Source organism: Magnolia sinica, chromosome 4, assembly GCF_029962835.1.
Source record: "Magnolia sinica isolate HGM2019 chromosome 4, MsV1, whole genome shotgun sequence".
Classification (NCBI taxonomy): Eukaryota; Viridiplantae; Streptophyta; class Magnoliopsida; order Magnoliales; family Magnoliaceae; genus Magnolia; species Magnolia sinica.
Genome location: NC_080576.1, coordinates 12,199,764 through 12,214,420, shown reverse-complemented (window position 1 = coordinate 12,214,420; position 14,657 = coordinate 12,199,764). Strand labels below are relative to the sequence as shown.

Genomic DNA, 14,657 nt, shown 5'->3' with positions numbered 1-14,657 from the left:
TAAATGGGGGTGATTATTTAGGGGTTCCCATCAAGCTTTGCTAATATTTACAGAAAAAACCCAATTATTATCTGGAGCAAAAACAGTTTTTACTTTTCTATTCTTAACCACACCAAACAAGTTTAAAAAAGTTAACTTGTTATTTTTAAAAACTTAATTAGTTATTGGTGTATCCAAACAGCCTTTAAGTGATAAGCCTCCTCAAAGCTTAAAAATAGTAAAATCATAATATACTGAAAATAATAATTTTTAATTTTAAACTCAAAATTAACCACCAAGATGAGAATTTTAAAAAACCATTCATCTTTCAATCATATTTGACATTGGCTACGATGTAGAGCTCGTTAATAACTTCCCCCTGAGAGGTACTAAACAAATAATGAGTTTGAAAGTTATAGCCATTGCAAGTCACAATGCAAGGTGGTAGATTGAGTGAAAGATACCTCATTTCAACACTGAGGTTTTGGCATTGATTCCCTAGTGGGGGTGGCTAACAGTGAAGTGTGAACTCACAGTGGGTGTACTAACAAACTTTTTTTTAAAAAAAAAAGAAAAAAAAAAGTTAGACCTTGCATTAAACATTCTGGCCAATTTCTTTTGATTTGGGTTCTCCTTACATTGTCCTTGATTTTGTCCTGCATCACCAACCAAGGATAGTATATATGCAAAATCAAGCACTAAAATGTTGATAATGCTTTAATGCACTACAACCCTATAATTCTTCTAGGGCAAATTGCATGAAGAGAAACTAAAGAGGTGGTTTGCAGTTGGGGATGGCAGTTGCAAGGTATTCAATAATGACCCCTGTTGTTAGGCCATTACAATCAAATTAGATAAAAAAGAAAAGAAAAACAAAAACAACCTTGTAACAGTCGTTGTGGGCCATTTTTTTTTTTTTTTTTTTTTTAAAAGAAAAAAAAAATAAATTATAGCTGTGGTGGCCTGTGTGTGTATTTCTGTAAGGTTGATATGGCTCCATAAGTAACAATTACCCTTAATATAATGAATGTTACATAACTGGTTTTTACCAGAGGTAGTTGAAGCCACCTTGGATGGAGGATGCCTCAAATGGGAGTTCTTGGACGTTCAACCATCCCTACTAGGGCACGAGATTTGAGATGTGTATGCTATATTTTCATTTGAAGAGTTCAGGGTCAATCCTCTATGGGGCAACCTTTCAGATCAACAAATCTTGGGGCCATGTATATGAAATGGATGGTTATGAGAGTTGAAAACACTATTTAATGTGCATTGGCAATATTAGTCGGTGGTGACCAACTAATTAAGCTGTCCTGGTGCACTAGAATGTACAGATGAGGCCGTCTTGTGGGCCTGGCTGGATTTCAGAAGAAATCTTGTTTCATTTTAGGACCCACTAATCACAGGGCCCAATCTCCTGCACATGTGGCAAGCATCCATGAGTGGAGGATCTTCAATATATACTCTACTCTTCGTGAAGAGGACACTATCGATTGTGTCATCCAAACATAAGATCTTAACATCCATGGATATCCTTTTCCAAACGTAACTTCTGGGCTTGGGCTTGCATTAAATCATGTTTATTGGATTAAGACATTCATGTCCGCATTGATAGCTCATCAACACAAAATTAGGGATAATGTTTGAAATATCGGTATTGCATTACATATCGCATCAGTGGGATATAGATACGAATCGCTTATTGCACGGGATATATCGTTTGTATCAGATAATTTATCACACTTTTTAGAAAACATAGGGAAATATTTGAAAAATGGTTGAATTTTTTAATGAAACTTCAAGAATTATTAAAGGAATCATTAATACACATTTTAAAATCATAATATCTCAAAAAAAAGTGCATATAATAAGTTTCTTTTGTATAGGGTCCTAAGTTATGCATTGCTTTAATAAAGTAATGCAATTATATTTAAATTGAATGCATAACATTTAGATTGTATGTGATAGTCATTTCATCAAATACTCCCGAATACTTTAAAATTACTCTCAATTGATAGTTGGTTGAAGGGATTTTTTTTTAAAATATTATTTTATTTTTTTATATTAATTTTTAATTAAAATGATTTTATTTTTAAAAAATTGACAAAGACTTAACAAATCACTAGATTAGTCCTCATACATGCTTGATTTCATGTTTGAAGTGTAACATTGCAAGCAATTTGAGAGAAACTACAAAATTTTTAAATATATTTTTTTTTTTTTTCAAATAAGACGTATACTCAAAATTTGAAATTAAAGTGTATGTGATGGCCATTTCATAAGTATTCTTAAATACTTCAAAATTAGTCTCAATTGACAGCTGGTTGAAGGAAAAATTTGAAAAAACACGGAAAACATGAAAAATCAATGGATATCAAAATCAAAGCTTTAACTCTATAATTTTTCATACAAAATATGAATAACCAATAAATTTATAACCATTTGACATTGATTTAACGTAATTTCAACAAAAGAGAAAAACGATCAAAAATTGAAAATACTCACTGAATCAAACATGTGGGATATATCGGCATTACTTGTGCCTTTCGTAACGCACAGATAAGATATGAGATATTTCATGAGATATATCAGCCGCAATTGTCGATATTTAAAACATTAATCAGGGGCATTCTGAACTCTGATTAGCCAGTCCTCGTTTATTGGATCAAGACCGTTGGCTATTTTGCATTCAACTGTCTATTAAATGTCCACAGTCGTCCAAAATCGGTTATGATCCATCTAGATTAGGGCCATGGTTTCAACGGTTTAATTTAAGCTAGTTGAATGTCACGTGTACAATGCCTGTACATGGATGGTAATGGACCAGTCTGTGATTATTCCATTACTAACTGGGCCTTAGTAGAGGCTCACTCCATCTTTACAATATCACTTCATATTTTCCCGACCTGAGCCACTGGCCTCAATCTCCGGCCTACTTGCATGGCCTAACTTTCTAGCCCAGTGTAATGCGTCAGCGGCTCACCAAGTTCATTGGGTACCCAGGCAATTTCCACTCCCTTTCTAAGGGTGTCAACAGGATGTGTCCATCCCATCGACTCTTCGGCCTTCACCCACCACGAATTGGTCTTGGGCCTAGACTCGTAGATATGTCGGCTCCGGTCTTAAAGTTCAGGTCTGTTTGCTCTGGTTGAGCTCTTTGGTCCATAGGGTCCGCTTGCTGGGGGCCAAGGCCATGATAACAATGACATGTGTTAGTTGTGGATGATATGTACAACATGACATCAACATACCTTTAGGAATTTATGGGCCGGACTCTTGCTCACCAGATTCTTAATTGGGCCATGGTTGGACCTTAAGAGCTCGGCCCATTTCAAATTTAGGCCGGGTCGGGCTGATCCTGATCCAACCCCAGCCGGTTGGGACCCAATAATTTCCTAGTGCTTTCTTCAAAGCTGTCAATGGGCTGGCGAGGTCCATCACGATTTTGGGCCTGGTCCTCTTTAGTACAGGCTTGGGCTGGAAACTATGCCCGAGGATATGGCCCGGGCCGAAATCTTTGTTTAAGAGCCTGTTGGCTTGCCCTAGAAAGACCGTTTAAGATTCGAAAGGCATTTTTATCATGTATGATGGGGCATGCCTAATGAACAAACCAAATATTTCAAAAAAAGTGGTGGCCAGGATCCTGCTCGGGCCATGCACAATCATCATGGGCTGGACTCGGTCTAGCTTATTTCAACTTGTCAAAGACCCAGGCAGGGCTTAGACCTAGGTTTTAATTTTCGGGTTGGGCTTCCACAGACCGTAGCCTGGCCGAAGCACGACCACTTACTTCCCTACTTTTCATTCAATTTTTATTAACTTTCATTCAAATTTTTTAAAGGGAATTTTACAAAAAACTTCCTACTTAATATAGAGTTTACATTCTAGTACATTTTACATAGAGGTTTCCAGTAATTATGTACGTACCATCATGGGAAGTTGGGGTTGGCTGTGCCAGCAAAGGGTTGACAACTCAGGTGGGCTCCACTGTGATATAATATATGTGAAATCCACTCCGACCACGGTGTGCATATATATGTGAAATCCACTCCAACCACGGTGTGCATATATATGTGAAATCCACTCCGACCACGGTGTGCGGTACCAGGTATTAGGCTTAAAGACTAAAAATCATCCGCATTCATGATTCAGTTGGACCATACAATTAGAAACAGTATATAGGGCTATGCATACACTCCAAGCTGTTTCACTTCGTGTGGTCTACCTGAATCGTTGATGGGACTGACTTTTTGGCCCAGACTAAATTTTGGTTTGAAAGCTAATGGTTGGAGTGGGTTTCAAATAATTAATTATCACAATGGCCTATGTAAAAATCAAGGGTGATGACTCTCTACCAACCATTTCCTTTATGGCCCACCTGAATCTCATGTTAATTTGATTTTTTGGACCTGGCCTAATGTGGGATCAATGTGTATGGTTTAGGGTGGAACTCGTGTACACATAGTAGTGGGCTCCGCTGAAAATCAAGGCAAGTTGGCCATTTGGATGGGAGTATATGGAAGTAAATGATATTTGAGGTGTGTTTGGATAAAAGTAAATGCAATAAATGAAATAAAATGGAAGTATATGTACATGCAAATAAAATCACCAAGGTTTTGAAAGTAAATGGGGGTGAAATGCCTTTTTGAACTCCTTTGGTGAGTCACACGTGTAAACAAAGGTGCTACTATGCACATGTCTGCCATACATGTGTGAAACTAATGATACTTCGAAACAAAACAAATGCCAGCTATATCACTAAAATTATATTAAAAGAATGATCCAAACCGTCCAAAGGACGGCCGTCTAAATGGACGGTTAAAAAAGTTGGCAAGTTGCTTGTTCGTGATCTTTACGTTTGTGGTCTACCCGAGGCTCAAAATTTCATCATTATTGGCTAAAACATGTATTTAAATGTGCTTATTACAATCATCCTATTAAATATTGCATATGTACACTAAGTTGGGATATTCAAATTGATTTGGGATATCACAGATTCCGGTGAATATATTAAAAAATTCAAATGCATGCATTCCAATTCCTTCCATTTACTTCCATCCAAAAAGGAAATTTTGGCTTTAAATGCATTTTATTTACTCTCATCCAAATACAACTGTGTAAGATATTTACTCCTAATTCATTTACCTCCAAATCCATGTCCATTTAGTTTAATTTACAAGCTCCCAATCAAGCCCTAATTTTCCCTACCCTAAATCTGGTAAAGGAGAGGAACGCGGAACCTTATTTTTTAATGAGCCCACCATTTGTTTACATGAATTTGACTATTACTGTTAGATGGGTAATCACATACTAGGCCTAGGCCTAAGAAATCAAGCTCACGTGTGATTCAAGTGTGCCACACCGAACAAAATGGTTGGGAGAGATATCCACCCTTTATTTTATAGGGCTGATCACTATAATGTTGATATGAAATCCACTCCAATCATCAGATGCCACATTAGAAATTTAGACTTGTGGTCCAAAAATCAAACCCATTTGTGATTCAGGTGGGCAACAACAATGGAAACAGTTTGAAAGGTTAATGTTGCCCCATACACTGCTTTGAATTGTATTGTCCACTTGAATTATAGATGGAGCTGATTTTTGAGCCCTGGACCTAACATGTGGTGGAACACCAGGTGGTCAGAGTAGATTTTACCTAAACATCAAGGTTAGCCCTATCCAAGTTATCTACCCTCTTGCTTGGATGGCCCACCCAACTTCTTCACGAAATCTAATGGAAGGCACTCCAATGATAATTACTTAAATGAATGGAATAGCTCATTGATAACGATTTTGAAAAATGTATCAGAATGATAATTTTATATTAAGTAGGTATTTTTTTTTTTAAAATTTTAAATTTTATTTTATTTTTTGTAAAATTCCCTTTGATTTAACATTGCAAATACAGAACAGCTTGCAGGCAATTAGTTGTAGGGGCCCAGCTTGCATGTATGGTTCTGCAAAGCTAAGGAATAGGCCGCAGCACTCAGGCTAACCCACGCCTGGCCATTGCAGGCCCACCGATGGACTTACCTGCCCAACTCCAGTGCAAATGCGGAGAAGAAGTACGCCCACTTAGGATTAACAAAGACCATTCGATAGGAGGAACCCACCTCAGGCTGATTCCTTGCATTTGATCAGTTCAACAAACGGTACACCAGGGATAATGTTATGATCATCAGAACCGTTCATATGGTGGTTTCAATGGTAGATGGACATAATCCAAAGATCGCTTGGAATGGATGGCTTCGGATCGGGAAATCAGGCATGTGGGATCATCTGATGGGGGACAGATATTAGAGCATGGCTAATCCCATGATGTGCCCACCATGTTAAAGGCTTAAGTTGCCAGATTATGGGCCCCACTTTTGCCATTGCGGGGTTGAAAATTTTGATAGATTGGCCACTAAACAAATGGGACTTTCAGCGCCGGTAAAATCCTCTAAAAGTGCTGCTATTTCTTTTCCCGGCGCTTGTAAATGGGGGTGTTGGCAAAAGATACACCCGTGCTAGGTAATTTTTCCCAGCGCTTGTCTGATAGCCGGAAATTATATTTTTTTCAATGCGAATAAGCACCGGTAAAAGTGGTTTCTGGAGACTTTTTCTCGTAGAAAAGCGTTGTAAGATTTCTACACAAGTGCCGGTAAAAGTCTTTGTATAGATTTGAGAGACCCTAGCATGCCAGTAATTTTTTTTTATTATATATAATTCAATCGAAACTTGTATTTTTTTAATATTTGAAACAAAAAAATAATGCAATAGAAATAAAACTGAATATTAAACAAAATTTATATTACTACAATATATATATATATATATTTATTATATATAATTCAATCGAAACTTGTATTTTTTTAATATTTGAAACAAAAAAATAATGCAATAGAAATAAAACTGAATATTAAACAAAATTTATATTACTACAATATATATATATATATATATATATAATATAATATAAAACAAATCCTCTTTATAGTCTACTCCTAGCACGAGAGGCGTCAAAAGGCTAAAGTGCTTTTAGGCTTAAATTTAGGCACAATTGATTAAAATCCTGCACACAAAGAAAAAAAAGTCATTGATAAGTTATAGGGTGAAAAAAAGTCACTGACAATCTTAAGAAATGTCTATTGAAGTTCTTGAATTAGAGAGAGATAGAGAGAAAAATAAAGAAGGAAGAACAAGATCATTGTTAGACCCTTCAAATAATATGATGAGTAAGAAAATTTTATTTCCTATTCCCCAATTTCAAGCATTATAAGATTAGCATATGGTTCCTATTATAATGACAATAGGAATGAAATATAAGAAAAAGGATTCCTCCTTTACAATACCTCAGCAACATTGATAGCAAGGTTTAAAGTATCATCTGAAAACAAAGAACAATCAATAATGCTTATAAAATTAAGAACCCTCACATTTTATATATTGCAAAGTAACCCAACAGAAAAAAAAAAAAAGAAGAAGAAAGAAGACCATCTAGCAAAAGAATGACTATCTTTTTCTGATGAGTAATCATAGTTTTCTTTTTTCCACTACTATCAAATATGTTGTCAAGGCAAAGAAGCCTTAATGTCTGACCTGCAATAATACAACGACAAAAATGTTAATTCACATGACCATCATTAGAGCCTTGTCCCACCTATTTACAATCAGCTGGGAAAAAGATACTGATATATGAACAAAAGATCTAATTAAAAAAGGAAAGCAACATTCCATGGAAATTAAAATCCATTGATAGCAGATCTTTTACAAGTTTATGCTTTCACTGAATTCAACATAGAATGCATTGCATGCTCATAGAACAATTAAAATCCCATTGGCTTCTTTCCAGGGAATCAGATGCAAATATTACCAAGTCTACAGTGAAAAAGGTGACTAAGCCCACCAATCTTAGGCCCTGGAAAATGCAGGGGAAGCATCAATAATCTCTTCAAAAATAAAAATCCCTTGCACTGCCAAATGGTATGGGGGAAATCAAACAATTCAAAATTGGATCCAATAAAGCATATACATTGAAAACTAAAGAGCATAACTAAATGGAAAAAAAAGGAAAAAAAAAGAGATACAAGAAAAAAAGAAGATAACTAAATGCCTAAATAATGCCATTAACATTCCTAAACCAAAGTTTTGGTGTAGTAAGTTGGGTGATGAAGTCTCCATTAACAACTTTTTTTTTTTTCCTCATGAGCTAAGCATCACTTACCAAATTCTTAGCCCCTGAAAGGTTTCCTCTTTTGGCAAGATTAATAACAAGCTCTAGATTGTTTAATTGAAAGAGCCAACAGATATTTTTTTAATACAAACATTCAATTTGTTCCATTAGGAATAAAACTAACACAAGACTAAAGACATACTTGGCCACTAATGAAAGACACTAGTGTCACTTCATTGACAGTTGCAAGTAACACTTGCCCTCACCTATTGACAACATAGAAGCCTCCTATAGATGAAGCTTCTGCTATCAAAAATATACATCTGGACTGATTTGATTTCTGTCAATTGCTTTAGTGGTATCCAAGTCATACACAAATAGAAGCCCAAGCTTTGTGATCACATATATCTGGCTGTACTTATTGGATATCTGCATAATAAAAAGTAAAAGCTTAGAATTGATATAATATTTCTCAAACTTTGTCCACATATAATAGGTTTAAGGTTGAACCTGCATTGCCACTGGGAAATTATCAGCAAAGTTTGGAGGAAAGAAAAGATTTGCTTGTTTCTTTGTAAAACCAGGCTTACCTTATAAAGAAATCAACAAGATGAATACCAGGAAGGAACAGAAATCAAAATACCAGGAAAACTATAGTAGGATTTGAAATTAAGCAGCTCTATAATGGTTCCACAAATGCCAATAGTCATCAACACACAATTGAAGATACTGTGCAAAATTCTACTAAGCTTCCTCTGCTATTGACTTTGTGATGCTCAAGCCTTTCTCCCTCCTCTTTTACCGGGCTTGGGATCAGCAATGCAAGTAGTTGCATTGCCGGAATTTAAAAAAGGGTTTAAGATCCATTTGGTTTGATAAAAAATTATGTTCATAAAGATTGATGTAATAACCAAATGTGGCTTATGACTTACAATACTACAAATATGTACCAAGAATAACAACAACAATACTTATATAAATATAGTTGCTCTCCTTCGCTTGGCTTCCATCATCTAACATTGCTTTAAAAAACATGCTAAAAAAAGGTAAACGCCCTCCTATTAATGTTGTAAAGAAACATGTAAAGAACAAGAGTTGCATTGAGTTATAAAGAAAATTGATAAGAACAAGAGTAAATCATGTTGGCTAACTTGTTGATTTAGTTACCCACTTATTATATGCATTGGATCTTAAGTCAATCCAAATTGTAAAATTAGAGTTAAACACTTTCTATCCAAAACCAATCACACATCAATCCTAAACCCATGCACAAAACATAAAAGAGAGAGAGAGAGAGAGAGAGAGAGAGAGAGAGAGAGAGAGAGAGAGAGAGAGAGAGAGAGAGAGATCCTTTCCTTTAGCTCAATCCATCTCTCCTTAATGGTATCTCTAATGGTATCTCTAATTGACTGACTAAATCAGTCACCCATTCAAGACTGGATACATTGTAATGCTTTAATGTTCCCATTTAAATGCCCATACCAAAATTCTGGCAGCATCTCCCCATGTCTCTCCTGAAACGTTGATCTTGCATTTGATTTCCATGTTAAGTATCTACATAATGTGAGGATATTTGATATTAGAAATAAATATAAGAAACGTAACCAGAGAGAAAAAGACAGATACAACGCAGAACTAGCATGTGCATTTAAATCAGGGAACCGAAAGCATTCTAATCTATCCAACCTTAAATTGCTCAAACGTGGGATAATTTAAGAATTTTTTGCCTCTAAAAGCACACTATGTCTATGCTTGGCCACATAAAAATTCTCAAATGGAGAACTGATTGTCCTATACTTAAACAATTACATAATCAATTGCAATTGACATTCATCATCTAGCTAACTAATAACAAAATACATTTTAAACTAAAGAAACAAATTTTGTTTTGATAAATTAACCCAGTAATATCCACTACATACTAGTAACATATAAGCAATATTGGGGCACCATACTATAAGCTGCAAGAATATCATGTCCCCTTAAAAAATAAATTCTCCAAGGATAACATATATATATATATATATATATATATATATATAAAAGTTATTTATTGTCATTCTTTTATTTATTTATTTATTTTATTTTTTAAATTTATAACCATATGTTTCTTGTGCATGTTTATATCATGACCAAATTCAACTGCCTCAATGCTTTTGGGGGTATTAAAAAAATTAATCCAAGTAGGAATTTATCCATAACCCACTTATGTCAATAACACCATACATGTTCTAAAGTAAAATGCCCAAACTAACCAGCCCATACCTGAGTACTAAAGACCCAACACAACTCTCTGGACACCAAAACCCACCGACCTACAGTGTCTTTGATATCAACACCAACTTCCAGCTTCTGAAGTTACTTTCTGCATGTTCCATCCCTTCGCTTCCCAGATTGCACCCAACAGACATGATGAAACTAGAAGAGAGAGAGAGAGAGAGAGAGAGAGAGAGAGAGAGAGAGAGAGAGAGAGAGAGAGAGGCATATCTACTCGTTAAGAACCAAGGTGCTAATTGGCTCTTGGAGAAGGGGAGCTGCTGTTGGGGCTGTTGGTGGTGCTTCTTCCTCTTGCGGGCCTTCTCGGGCTACAACTTCTAGAAATCTTCCGTACTCCCTTCCATGGACTAGGTGATCCAGAATAAGATGAGTTGGACCTTCCACGCTTTGGAAGTGGTGCTCGAACCCTAAGAGGAGAGACTGATCTAGAACGTGAACGAGCAGGCCTGCGAACAGGCGAGCGGCTGCGCCGGCAGACAGGAGGTGACCTCCTTGGTGGGCTGCGAGCTCGTTTAGGGGGAGAACGTTGCCTCGGTGGAAGTGGGGAGCACTTGTGGACAGGACTGCCATGTATTCTTCGCGGTGAAGCTCGTGCAGGTGATCTATGCCTTCTGTGCATAGGAGATGGAGAGCGCCTTCTTATTGGAGATGCTGGTCTCCTCTGTGGTGGTGTCTCGCCTCGACGACTTGGAGACCCTACTTAGCGACGAACAAGAGAGTCTGCACTTCACCTTGGTGGTGAATCTAGTTGACGTCGAGGAGACTCACCTCTTTGAGAAGCAATAGGGGATCTCCTCCATGGTGGTGAAATCGGTTTTCGTCGTGGAGAAGATTCTCTCTGCCTCTGTGGTCCATCTTTTTCAGCATCAGCACCAACATTGTCCCTTTGCAGAGATTCTCTTTTTGGAGGAGCAGAAACTGCTTTTGGAGGCGGTGAAACTTTCAGGCGTTGTGGCAAAGTGAACCTTGCCCGGACAACATTGCCATCAGTTTGTGCACCTCAATCATAAGTATCATTTATCATCCAACTAACTATTAGTAGCATTTACAAAAATAGAAGATATTCAACCAACTCTATATAATAACTTGTAACTTAACCTGCTGGGAACCATCATACACCATAATGTCTAACGACAAAGTGGGTTCTGAGGAAGTTGGGCCTATAGGAAAGCATATAAATGAAGCAACAAAAATATAAATTAAGCAAGATCAATTATTTATAGAAGAGATTGATGAATAATACTTGGCAATTTTCTTGATTTTCTTAATGGAACAAACTTTGCAGTAATTACTGACACAATTGGAGGGCCGAATATAAAGCCCCTAGCCTCAACTCCTATAAGCATACCAAATTCAATATCAAATCCATTAAATGAAGTGCCTTCATAGGTATAAGCATAAAATAAGACTACAAAATAAAAACAAACAATAATGCGTCTCTCTTTTAGACTCAACGGACAGATCTGGTAGTTTCACGCTAGGACTCTTGGGTCAACGTGAAAACAGGTTCCAAAGGAGCTACTGCTCAGAGGGCATAGCTAGAGGTGTTACCTCTTCTACCAAACAGGCTGTTGTTCTAAAGAAATTTACTGAATTTTATTTAAATTTATGTTAATTAGTTCTTTTTTATAAATGCATCGGGAAGATTAGGGAACTGCTCCAGAAATCCAAACTGGCTAAATCAAACAACTATATACAACTTCATGGTATAACAAATATTGGTCTACATGGCATAACAAATATTGGTAGAGAATAATTTCAGATATCCACTCATGCAATGCCAGAAAATACAACTATAGCACAAAACGTCGACAACAAATCTGCATTGTTAAACTCAATAATGATGAATATATTGTTCAGAAAGAAAATGCAAGGTCAGAATCCAAATACTTGAAGCACTTAAAGAAACGAAAGATAGATGCAATCAGAAAGCATACTTTGTCCTTGATCAATTTGCTAGTTCTAAAAAGGCCAGCATCCTCCAAAGCTGAGAGAACTCTTTCCTGTGATAATTGGCTTTTCCTTGGTAAGTAACACATCAGACTTTCCCATGTAGTAGTATAGTTGTAATCTAAGCATTGTCTCAGCTAAAAGAATCCAGTTCCGCATTCAACTCTATTAATGATACCATTAAACATAAATTTTTTTTATATAAATTCCAACTGAACTTTGGAAGCCATTAAAATCCATTATCAAGTAAGGATTGAATAGCTTATCTTAATTAGAGTTACAGAAGTTACACAATGCATTTCAATAAACTGAAGTTACTGAATATTAATGTCTTCAATGGGAACAGCCCAGCGGATGGCCTGGCAAAAATAGGGGCGGGGAATCAAGTTCATATGCTGTTTCACTCGGTGCGGGACCTCCCGCCGGCCATTAGGGGTATGTATATATTAGACAAAATTGGCATGGGCGCAATCAGAAGTTCTGCCTCTAATTGCTAGTGGGGGCTCTCTAGGGTATTTTTTTGGGCTCAAGGCTGCTTCTGATAGGCTCCCTGGGGTATATTTTGTTTACCAGGAAGCCCGAATCTCTGTACAAATCAGTCTGATCAGTCCTTGTACCTTTCCCCATATGAAATGAAACTTTTCTTTAGAAAAAAAAAGAAAAGGAGAAAGCCCATTCCTAGTCAAAAAAAAGATGTTTTGGCATTACATTCATTATAGTAAATATATATATATATATATATATATAAATAAATATATATATATATATATATATATATAAATATATATAAATATATATATATATATATATATATATATATATATGGGAAAAGGTACTATACGCTCGACCTTACCATAGCACTCCGTAAGGTCGAGCGCTGTCAACTTGCTAGCCGTCGGATGGAGAAGTTTGAAATCAACGGTGGGCGTCAAGGCGGAATTTCCCCGTGAGAGACCGGTCGTTCCGGTTACATGGAATCCCAACCCCTGCAACCTTCTGTCTATCGCCCTCAATACCAGCCGTCTCTCTCCCTCAATCCCTGCCACGAGCGACTTCCTCGTGCAGCCCTCTCTCCGCCACCAGCAACGTTCGCCTCCACCTCTCTCTCTCTCTCTCTGTCTCTGTCTCTCTCTCTCAATCAGCACCACCAGCCGCGGCCGCCTCCACCTCTCTCTCCCTCCTTCTCTCCCTCAATCGGTACCACCAGCCGCGACCGCCTCCACCTCTCTCTCCCTCATTCCCTACCACCATGATGTTCAGCATCAGATTACAGGTAAGACCCCTACCACCACGCTGTGCAGCTTCGGATGGAGCCTTACAGGTAAGGCCTCTGTTTTTTGGTCTTTTCCCTATTTTTTTGGTATTTCATTAGGTTTTAAAGATTTATCAAAAGATAAATTACTTCTCTCTTGCAAGAAAACGGTGCATGATGTGCCAAGTAATGGTATGCAACAGTTTTCATTTAAGTCAGCTCTGTTGGTAAAATATGTCATTTTGGAGGAACCATTTTATCCTCGAGCCAGGGATATGTTTATACAAGTGGACCCATGGTTCAGGGATGAGGGATCCAGACTGTTGACCTGATGGGTGCTACCATGGATGGATCATGTTTTAAAATATCACACTGATTAGAAATTCTAACCTTCCAATCCTTTTTCTTTCTGCTGAATGTGGAGTGGCTGCATTTTTTCTCATAACCATCAATTTGCAATCATGAAGAATTTTTGGGCATCCTTGATCTTTGGTGGGGCCCATGAGATCAATGGTCTATATACCAAACCATGACCTCCACTTGTACTGTCCAGCATATCAGGACTCTGTTCACACCCGATTGGGATCAGACCACTGGCCCAACACCATTGTACAAATCTATGGCTTTCCAAATTACTGTCCAAATTACTGTCAGTTTTGAAATCGAATTTTCATATGTGGAAATTTCTTAATGTTAGAAATGTAACACCAATTTTCTTTTCCTACTTAAAAATCAACAAATTTCATGCTTCATATCAACAATTTTCTGTCTTTCTCCCCTTTTTTCAAATATGCTCATGTGTTCGCCTAACAAAACTCTTGATGTTGAGATGTGTGCTTATTTCACTATCAGGAAAAAAATTGAAATTTCTTTGAATTGGGAGTCATAAGTAAGAAATTATACCTCTTATTTTCAATAAAAGGAGAGAGGATCTGAGCCTTAATGAACACAAAGGTTGTCAATGCTCAACATTCTTACATCAGGGTTTACCACTAATGAACTAATGGACCTTGTTATAGATGGTGAATGTCACAAAAATCT

At 37.0% G+C, this 14,657-nt stretch overlaps 1 protein-coding gene across 1 annotated transcript; it reads right to left on the bottom strand.

Moving 5' to 3' along the window:
- Window positions 1-10,302: 10,302 nt before the first annotated feature.
- LOC131244029 (serine/arginine-rich splicing factor SR45-like) lies at window positions 10,303-12,523 on the bottom strand. The gene is given in 2 exon segments (XM_058243696.1): window positions 10,303-11,413; window positions 12,412-12,523. Coding segments are annotated over 2 exon segments (879 nt in total). The 3' UTR covers window positions 10,303-10,646.
- Between the last annotated feature and the right edge of the window lie 2,134 nt (window positions 12,524-14,657).